Here is a 10,275-nt window from a genome sequence, read left to right as displayed (position 1 = left end):
GTAAGCAAGTGCCTGGCAGGAACAGACCTGGGCTCCCCCAGCTCCTGCCACAGAAACATACAGAGCACATCACAGGCCCAGAGCCCTCACGGGCACAGGCACCCACAGGGCACAGAGACCACTACACGGACGGGCACGGGTCCTCTCTCCCTCCCTAGACCTCGTGCCCCTGCTGGCAGTCGGTTTCCGGCCCAACTGGCCCTGGGCAGCTCCTGCTGAGCTACTGGGCAACGTCTTGTTGGCTGGGAATTGAGGAGGAACTCCTTGTGTCCCCACTGTGAGATGGGGGGGTGGGGGGCGTGGAGTTTCCACAGTGGCAGGGGCCGGGGACCAGGGCGGCAGGCTCAGGCCCAAGGGGCAGCAGTGGACAGCAGAGGCTCAGAACCTCCAAGAAGGGGCGGGGACGCCTGCAACTTCACCTGCTCGGTGTAAACACATGTCACCTTTGTGCGCAGCTAGCCCCCCGTTTCTTGCTGTGTCTAATCTTCCCACCATCCTGTGAGTAGAAGGCATCTTCCCTATTTTGCAGCTGAGAGCAAGGACTCAAAGAGTGAAGAGACTTCCCAAGGTCACAGCCAAAGCCAGAAGCCAGGCCTCTTGATTCCAAGCCTGGCTCCGTCCCACCTGCCACCTCCCTCTGCCCAGCGTGCTCGCTGCCAGAGGCTCTGGAGGAAGGGGACAGAGCCGCCCATGTCACTCGCCCCACGGAGTGAGGCCCCGGGCCTGTGCCCGCTGGGCCCTCGGCTTGGCGAGGAGGGGAGCCCCGGGACCCAAAGGAGCTCACAAGCTCTGGGCCTCCTTGTGGCCACTGCTGCCCCCCAGAGTGCTCCCTGCCCCCCTGTGAGTCTCCCAGCACCGTGCCTCCTGCCCCCACCCCACCAGGGAGCCTCCCCAACGACCCAGGCGCTGGTCCCTGCTGAAGCCCCATGGTGTATGCAGGTGGACGCACGCCCCTCGGGATTCCAGTGCTCCCGGGCCCCGGTCCTCGTTACATGATTTGATGGAGGCGACCCCGGTTCTAGTTCTCTCCAGACTCAGAGCCAGGTAGGAACGCAGCCCCTCCCTCGGACACCGCCTCTCCCTCTGGCACCGCCACCCTCCCTGGCCAGCAGTACCGTGTTGGGCATCTGAGACTCAGGATTGATGAAGCCCAGGACGTCGTCCAGACACATAATGTTGTCGATGACGTCAAACTGAAAGAGAAAAGTCTGCTGGGGCGGGCCCACCAGGAGGCCAGGGCAGGGGCCCGGCAGCCCTGCCCTGAGGCACCGTGGAGCCCACCCTGCTCCACCTCCTGATGGGGGGGCGGGGAGCCCATGAGCTTCCAAGTCCCACAGCCCCAGGGCCCAGCCAGGCCTCCTCCCAAGGAGCCAAATTGCCCAGGGAGATTGGCTGTGCAGGTTTCCTGTGAGTCTCCCAGCAGGCTGGGCTCCCTGAGGACAGGGCCGTGTCCCCCTCAGACTGGGGCTCCCTGAGGGCAGTACCTTGGTGGCAGCCACGGGCCAGCTCCTCACTCACCTCCCTCTCAGGGTTGGAGCCGATGTGCAGCATGGCCATGGGGCTGTTGGGCGCACTATTGCCCGCTGAGGAGGACACCACATGGCCAGCCCGCACCCCCGGGGAGGCGGCTGGCAGGGGCTTCGGGGAGCCCTGGGCGGGGCTGACGTGGGCATTAAACTTGTTCCCGTAGGTCTCAGACAGGTACTCCCGCACCTTCTGGTCCCGGGACTGCTGCAGGTGGTAGGAGGTGGGGTTCTCCAGGTAGGACTGCACCTGGCGGGGGAGAAGGCGGCTCGAGTGTGTTCTGGGATGGGCAGGAGGGGACAGGCCGGAGTGAGCCCTACCTTCAGCACCTCCCCGGGCACAGGGGGTGGAGACTGGAAGTGGACGGGGGTGCTGATGGCTGGGGTGGGTGGCCCCCCCAGCTGCTGCTGCTGCTGCTGCTGCATGTAGTGCATGACGGCCTGCTGCTGCATGCGCTCCCGCTGCTCCTCCTGCTGCGCCTGCTCCCGCATGAGCTGCATGCGCAGCCCGATGCGCGACGCCATGGCGGCCGCTGGCGCTGGCTTCCTGCAGACAGGGGACAGGGGACAGGTCGGTGAGGCGCGTGTCCGCTTCCGAGCACTGGGGCTTCGGGGAGGGGCCCAGACAAGAGGGATTGCACCCCTTGTGCAGGAGACACCGAGGCCCAGAGCAGGGAAGGGTCACAGCGGAGCCTGGAAGGGGAGTGTCCTGGTCCTGGGCAGAAGCGGATTCCTTCTGCTGCGCGTGCTGCAGGTGTCAGCCCCCAGCGCTGGCGTCAACCTCCCTCCGCTTGCTCACACGTGGGTCCCGTCAGATCTGACCTCAGGTGCGTCCTCGTTTGCCCTCCACCTCACTGCCACGTTACCTGGCTGCCTGGGGAGCCTCTTCCTTTTCTTGCCTCACTAGATTCTACTCAGAACTCCGTAATCAGAGGGATCCCGTTCAAACCTGTCAGATCCTGCCCCTCCCTCTGCTCAGCACTCGCCATGGCTCCCACTTCACTCAGTAAAAGCCCAAGTCCTCACCAGAGGACCCTCTGAGCCCGCGCATCCTGCTCTCCCCTCTCCACCGGCTCTAGCCACCCCCAACCCTCACAGACACCAGGTGCCTCCCACCGCAGGGCCTTTGCACTGGCTCTTCCCTCTGCCTGGATGCCCTTCCACCAGATGCCGGGTGGCTCTGGCCGGCATCCTCAGTCCCTTCATCTTCAGGAGTCATAAATATCACCTTACAGAGACTTTCCATGACCTCCTCCTCTAAAATTGCAAAATCCCCACCTTTTATGTTTTCCGTATCACCTATCGCCATCGTAAATATCATGCATTTTTGCTTAGTTCTTCCATTACCTGTCTATCTCTTACCAGGAATGCAAGCTGCCCTGAGGGCAGGCATTTTGTCTGTCTTGTTCCCTGTTGGCCCTTTGGCCTGGAGCCCAGGGCCTGTGACGGGGGACATTATCGCTCTATCGCTGCGCTGCGTGCGGGGAGCATTGGCTATTTATGAACCGGGACTGGCCACGCAGAAGCGAGCTGACGGCAGCCCCTGAGCTCCTGGAGGCCACGGCCCAGCAGGAGAAAGGCCAGTCCGGAGGCCATGACAGCCCTGGGCAGGGAGGGCTGCTCCAGGCGCCAGTCCTGCTGGGTTCCCAGTGGGCTGCTCACCGCCCCGCACGGCAGCCTGAGCTCTGATGGGATCAGTAGGACAGGGGGCTAAGGCCTCCAGGCTAGTCTGGGAGGAGGGAGGCAGGACAGAATGAGTCCTGCGGCAGGGCCCACTCTGTCCCTGGCCCACTAAGTGGCCCTGGTCACATCTCTCCCCTCTCTGAGCCTCCATCTCCCTGTGCACAATATCGCCATCTTAAGTATTAGAGAGGGTTGGCCTGGGTGATGTCTAAGGTCCCCCCCAGCTGGGATGGGCTGAGACTCCCTGAAAGGTGCAGGGCCCCTGCAGGTGCCCAGACTTAACACAGGTCCTGGCAGCGGCTGGCGGGTCTCATCCCAGGGATATTGCAAGAGGTGGCACGACCTCATGGTTGAGCAGCCAGCTCTGCTGCTTCTTGGCTGTGTGACCTTAGGCAAGTCACTTAACCTCTCTGAGCCTCAGTTTCCTCATCTGTAGACAGTTTCTACTTTGGAAGGTTGGTGAGAGTGTTAAATCACAATAATGCATTTGAGCAGCGCATGGCACTTGGAGGCTGAGTGGATAATGGATGGGCAGCTGGCAGGGTCAGCTGCCGTGCAGACCGGAGGCCAGAGCTGCACCCTGAGGCCTCTGCAGGAGGCAAAGGAAAGCGCACGGCTGACAGGTTCCGTCAAATGCCAGGCGCCAGACACAAGCATGAGCGGGAGGTACTGGCCAAGATTCCATGAATGTCACCGGGCCCTGTGTAACAGCAATCACATCTGTCCGAGCATGCACTGTGGGCCGGTGCTGTGCGGAGCACTCTGCCTCCAACTGCCCCACGAGGGAAATTTGGTTTCCTTCTCCTGTTACAGACAAGGAAACTGAGGCACGGGGAGGTCAAGGATCTCGCAGTGAGGACAGTGGCTGGGATCCAATCCCAGGCCGTGGGGAGGAGCTTGTCCCAGGTTGCACGTCTGGTTGGTCCAGGGCTAGGAATGGAGTCCAAGCCAGCTGACCCCCTCCCAGTCCCCGTCCACCACCACAGCTGCTTCCTCACCAAGTGGGGCAGCACCATCGCCTCGAGGTCTGTGCACTCCGCGGCCCTCCCTCACCACCGTCCTCCCTTCTCCGCCCTCCTAGGCCAGGAAGTAGTCAAGGGGCCGCCTCAGCCACAGGGGCCTCTGCCCAGCTCTCAACCGGACAGTCCCAAGGAGGGGCAGACACCCCCCTTGTGCCCCTTCTCTGTCCTGTAGCAGGGACACAGCTGCAGCCTCCACCCCTTCCCTGTGCCCTTACGGAGGGGGGGCCTGTCTTTGACCCACTGGCCACCTCACACAGCAGTCCCACCGCTCTGACCCCAGCCCAGCCCGCCCCCTCCCTGCAGCTGCCCCACACTCACAGCAGCGCTGGGAGCTCCTCTGCCTCAGGGACAATCTCACTTCAGTTGGCCTCCGGGGAGGGGATGGGGCCTGGCAGTGCCAGCCGGTGCGGGAGACGGGGGCCGGGGGGAGAAGGAGCCCCTTGTTTCTCTGACAAAGGGCTGGGCTGGAGCTGGCTCTGCCCGAGGAGACCCGGCCGGCCCTGCAGCCGCGCTGGCTGCCCAGCCTCGGTTTGCTTGCGTGTCAGGTGGATGCAGGACTCCCGGCGCCACCACCCTCGGGGACAAGATCTCAGAGATTGTGAACCATGCGGGGCCTGAGCACCGAAGGCTGTGGGGAGGCCCAGCCCGTGCCCGGTCCTTGACCGGGTGGCTCAGTGGCCCACTGTCAAAGCTGTCACCCCTCGCAGAGCTGCTCTTCCCACAAAGTCCCAGTCTCCTCCCCGGGTCCCTGGGCTGGGTGTGGGGTTGAGGGAGGGGCTTGAGGGGATCCGAGGGTGGATGAGGTGGTCCAGGGGAGACCCTGGGCCTGCAAACCTGACCCCCCGAGCACACCTGCTCACTCTCAAATCTGAGGGGCCATTCGCAGCCTCCCCAGTGCCGGGTCTTGGCAGGAAGAACTGAGAGGAGGGACACAGAGGAGCCAAAATGTCCCAGGCATGGTGAGCACACGACACAATATACACATGATGTATTACAGAACTTACCCCTGAAACCTACATAATGTTACTAACCAACGTCACTCCAATAAAGTAAATACAAAGCAAAATGCTCCGGACCCCTCCCAGCATTGGGCCTCCAGACCCCCCAGGCCTGGGAAGGGTCCGCTGCGCTTGTCCTCAGCAACCAGGAGCCTGGAGTGCCCACTGCTTCCTGCCCCACCCCCACGTAACCCTCCTCCTGAGGGAATCAGGGGTCTGACGCCCCAGGGAGTTCCTGCCCCTGCCCAGTTGCATGGAAAAGCAGCAGGGACTAAAGTTTCAGCCAGAGCCACCCCCATCCACGCCCTGGGAACCCACAGGCCACTTCCTGCCAGGTTTACCCAGAATCTCCCACCGACTCTCCCTCTGCCCTGAGCTGACGCTGGGCTCTGGCTTAGTTATGACCAACACGAGCTACACAGTCCAACAGGATCGGCCGGAGCGCCGCGCTGCCCAGACTGACTGGGTGACGCTGGGAAAGCCACTCAGCCGCTCTGGGCCTTGGCTCCCTCCTTGGTGAGATGGAGCCCCGGCTCCCCATGCACTGTTGGGAGGATTCAAGGAGACAGTGAGGGTGCAGAACCGTCAGCCGAGACTTCGGGCCCTGCTGCGCGTTCCCTGGGGCTGCGGAGGGGCCAGGGTTCTCCGGGACAGGCCCTCAGGCACCCAGTTCCCACTGCAGTTTCCACTGGGTGCTCCCTCCTGGGCTCCTCTGCTCAGGCCGGGGCAGGCTTCGTACCAGCGTGCAAGTGCGTGCGGGCCTCCCTCAGCAGCCGCCTAACCTCTATCCGAGCGGCTGAGCAGCCCTTTCGTGAGGGAAGGTGTGGACAGAGGACAAGGAAAGAGGGAGAAATCACCCTCCGCCCGCCCCTCCCCCACCCCCGTGGGACAGACAAGGAGAAAGAGGACCTCAGCACAGAAAAGTCTCAGCACAGGAAAAAGACCCAGCACTGAGGGAAAAGCAACTGCAGGATGAAACGCACAGCCTGGGCACGCAGGCAGGAAACGGGCGAGTGTGCAGAACAGCTTAGAGGGATCGGAATGCTTCTTGAACACTCGCCCTGGACCAGGGCTGGCCATGTGCTTTTCAAACAGTCACTCGTCTCTTCTTCACAGCAGCTCTGTGAGGTGGCTCCCATGGCCCCCACTGTTCAGGGAGACACAGGCACAGAGAGGGAAAGTAACTTGCCCAAGGTTGCACAGCTGACAAGCAGCAGAACAGAAACTGGATGCAGGCAGCCTGGTTCACAGCCCCCACTCTATCCGCTGTTCTGAGCTCCCCCAACACCCCAACTGTTCAGAGTGGTCCCCGCTGGGAAGGGGAGTGGGGGATGGGGAGCAGTAAAGAAGGGTTTCTATAGGTTCTTATTCCCCTTTTGAATCACTTACTGTGATATGTGCTACTTGTGTGATTCTTTTAAGACAAGGGAAAAGGAAGTTTGTGAGGGGCCCAATCATGTCCGAAGCTGGGGTCCTCCACGTCTACCTGGAGTCTGGCCCAAGCCCCCGCCCTGCTCAGTGCCATGGTTGTTAGGCCAGCCAAGGGCCCTGGGTGAGCACACTGATTGGCCACCAGAGGCCCGGGCCAAGGTCAGAAGGCCATGCCAGTTGGAGTTCTAGGGCCAGGACCCAGGGCCCATCGCAGTTCCCACTCCGGCCCCAGACAAGAGCCTTCAGAGACAGCACCATCTGCAAGCCCCTAGCACTGCTCTCGCTGCGGCAGACCCTCCCATGGCCGGGCCGGAACTGCCCTGGGGGCCTTTCTGCCTTCCTGGTGGTCCTGTAGAAACTGGAGCAGGAAGCAGAAAATGCACCTGCGCCACTTGCCAGCAACTCCGCGCCTCAGCGACGGCCGACAGAAAAGCATCCATGAGCCCTGCCGAGGACGTGCCCTGGGCCGTCACAGCCGCGCCGTGGAGAGCAGCCAGCCCACCCTGGAAAACACCCAGGTGCCCATCGACAGGAAAGTGGGCAAGAAGTGTGGTCCGTCCAAACACTGGGTGCTGCTCACAAGGAGCGTGAGCCCACTGCCGCTGCGCACAGCCAGTGACTGGCAGACATGATGTTGATCGAAAGGAGCCAGACACAGAAAGGCATACAGCGTGCCCAACGCTTATGAAGTTCAAAAACGGCGAAATGAGCTTCTGTGTTAGAAGTCAGGGTCCTGGTTCCCGAGTGGGGAGTGACCGGGACGTGGCTCCGGACGGCTTGGGCGGGCGGGGCGAGGAACGCTCTGTAACCTGATGTGGGCGTTGGGGACACGGGAGTGTCAAGTTTATGAAAATGATCCCGCTGCTCACAATTTGTTTACCTTCTGTGTGTTATACTTTTATTTTTAAAAATGACATAAGAACGAGGGCAGATCTTGAATAATTTAAAAGGAGCGTTGTACAAATTGCCCTCCCACCCAAGTGTGGCTACGACTTTAAAATTCCTTGGGTACCAGGCAGCTCAACACAACTGCCCAAGTGCAGCTGGTACACCCTCTTTGGGAAAGCAATTTGGCAATATTTACCAAAGCCTTAAGGACGTAATCCTAAGTGCAGGAAAGGCTTTCTGCATAAAGATGCCCATCACATTATACACAGAAAAATAACAACGATGTCAGTGTGCAGCAACAGGTCACTTAGCAAGAGTATGGTGCTTCCCTCCTGATGGGATATTATGTTTACAACTAGAGGCCTGGTGCATGAAATTCATGGACGGGGAGTGGTGTCCCTCAGCCTGGCCTGCACCCTCTCCAATCTGGGACCCCTTGGGGGTTGTCAGACTGCTGGTTTCGGGCCTAAACCGCAGTTGGACATCCCTCTCACAATCTGGGACCGCTGGCTCCTAACCATTCGCCTGCCTGCCTGCCTGATCTCCCCTAACCGCCTCTGCGGGCCTGATCGCCACCTAACCGTTCCCCTGCCGGCCTGATGGCCCCCAACTGCCCTCCCCTGCTGGCCTGATCGCCCCCACTGAACTCCTCTGCTGGCCTGATTGCCTCTAACCGCTTCTGCCTCGGCCCCTACCACTGTGGCTTTGTCCGGAAGGAAGTCAGACGTTCAGAAGATGGTCGGTCACCCAGTCTAATTAGCATATTACCCTTTTATTAGTATAGATAAGCAACGTGGGGATACGTCCAGTGACAAAATGTATGATGCAAATTGTAAATAAAATCTGATCATCAGCCCTGGCCGGTGTGCACAATGGTTAGAGTGTCAGCCCGTGCATGGAAGGGTCTCGAGTTCGATTCCCAGTCAAGGGCACATACCTGTTTTGCAGGTTCAATCCCTGGCCCCAATTAGGGTGTGTGCGGGAGGCAGCCAATCAATGTGTCTCTCTAATAGATGCTTCTCTTTTTCTCTTCCCATCCCGCTCTCCCTTCCACTCTTTCTGAAAAGTAATGGGAAAAAATATCCTTGGGTGATGATTAACAAAAAATAAATTTTTAAAAAATCTGATCATCACCATGTACAAATATGTACAGAAAAACCTCTTGGGGGAAATATATAAAATATTACTAAAAAAAAATAAAATAAAATATTACTGTCTTCTTTGGAAGATGTAATTGTGTGGGGTTTTTTTTCCTTTTTAACTTTTGGAATATTCTTTTTCTATAATGAACATGTATATCTTTTTAATTGGGAACAACATGGTATACTAATAGCTAATGCTGATGGAGTACTTACTCTGTGCAGGTGTTGTTCAACTCACCTTAATTCTCACAATTATTTCCTGACGTGGATAGCGGTGCTGCCCCCTCCCCCTTTCAGATGAGAAAACAGGCTCAGAGCGGCTGGCAGTTGCCAAAGGTCACAGAGCTAGTGAGCGGCAAGGCTGGACCCTGGCTGTCTGGCTCCACCACCTAAGCCCTCAGGCTTAGAGTTTGGCCTTGGTCCTGCACTTGGGGTGAGGGATGCCACATTTTATTTAGGGTTCCCACGGAAGAATCTCCCCCGACAATCAAAGAGTTTCGGCTGATCTCTGATCTCTTTCATCCAGCCCAGGGGCCAGAGGGTGCCTGGGATGATGAAACGGCTTGGAATCCCCAAACACCAGCAGAAAAACTCTACCCTCCCTCAAAGGGCAGAGAAAATTTCCTGTATTCTCAGAAAAACACATGTCTGGCGGCTGAAACAACACAGTGCGCGAGCCCAGAGGCCAGGGCGCCTGTTTAAGCCATTTATTGCGTTCTGTGCCTCCGGTCAGAAGCTGTCTTCTGACCCGGTCTGCTCCAAACTACCAGTTGCACAGGAACGGCGCCATGTGGCGGAGGGAAATCAAACCGACCACTAAAGGAAGGCCTTCCGCACAGGTGCCAGGCTCCCGGAGGCAGGGGAAGAGACCCCGTGACCTCCTGGGGAAGCCGTCAGCCCTGGGAAGGGAAGGGAGAGAAAGATTCCAGGACTGGGGTTTGTCTTGTTTTCTCTGCGCCCGCCCTGGCAGAGGAGGCCGCAAAGGAAAGCCCGACGAACCAGGAAACGGAACAAGAATGTCCACATAATCCCCACACCTTAGGGCAAGGCCATTCCAAATTACCAAGGTGGTCACGGTCCCCACAGGGCCTGGGGGCATCCGTTGGGTTGGACCCCAAGAGAGCTAGGGATGGGGAGGCACCATAAGATTCCCAGGAGCCAGCAGTCCTGCCCACAGGAGACCGTGGGAACTTGCCAAGTCCTTGAACCTGACTTAGTGTCTGAGCCTGGCCTCAGTCTTCCCATCAGGCAAGTGGGGCTTCCCCGCCGGGGCCACCTCCCACAGAGCAGTTGGGCCCTCAGCTGGGATGCCTCTGCAAGGGGAGAGCATGGGCAGAGGGAGCTATCACTATTCCATCACTGTTCACTGTCGCTTTGCCCATGCCCACCGGGGCACCTCTGAGCGAGTCTTCTCTGTTTCTCGAGTTTTTTGAGTAAAGGGTTCACTGTCGCTTTGCCCATGCCCACCGGGGCACCTCTGGGCGAGTCTTCTCTGTTTCTCGAGTTTTTTGAGTAAATGGTTCCATCCATTCATTCTCTCTCTCTCTCTCTCTCTCTCTCTCTCACACACACACACACACACACACAC

The 10,275-nt window shown here is 59.1% G+C and overlaps 1 protein-coding gene across 3 annotated transcripts in view; it reads right to left on the bottom strand.

The window, feature by feature from the left end:
- Positions 1 to 10,275, bottom strand: part of TFEB (transcription factor EB) — a 46,309-nt gene that overhangs the window by 4,341 nt on the left and 31,693 nt on the right. For all 3 annotated transcript variants that reach the window (XM_014533010.1, XM_005885807.2, XM_014533009.1), the window contains exons 2-4: positions 1,845 to 2,070; positions 1,519 to 1,773; positions 1,116 to 1,193 (exon numbers count right to left, since the gene is read on the bottom strand). In XM_014533010.1, the coding sequence (XP_014388496.1) occupies positions 1,116 to 1,193; positions 1,519 to 1,773; positions 1,845 to 2,048 (537 nt within the window). In that variant the 5' untranslated portion in view covers positions 2,049 to 2,070. The remainder of the gene's footprint in view (positions 1 to 1,115; positions 1,194 to 1,518; positions 1,774 to 1,844; positions 2,071 to 10,275) is intronic.

This window comes from Myotis brandtii, unplaced genomic scaffold, assembly GCF_000412655.1.
Source record: "Myotis brandtii unplaced genomic scaffold, ASM41265v1 scaffold929, whole genome shotgun sequence".
Classification (NCBI taxonomy): domain Eukaryota; kingdom Metazoa; phylum Chordata; class Mammalia; order Chiroptera; family Vespertilionidae; genus Myotis; species Myotis brandtii.
Note: the sequence above shows the minus strand (reverse complement) of the source record. Positions and strands in the feature narration are given on the sequence as shown.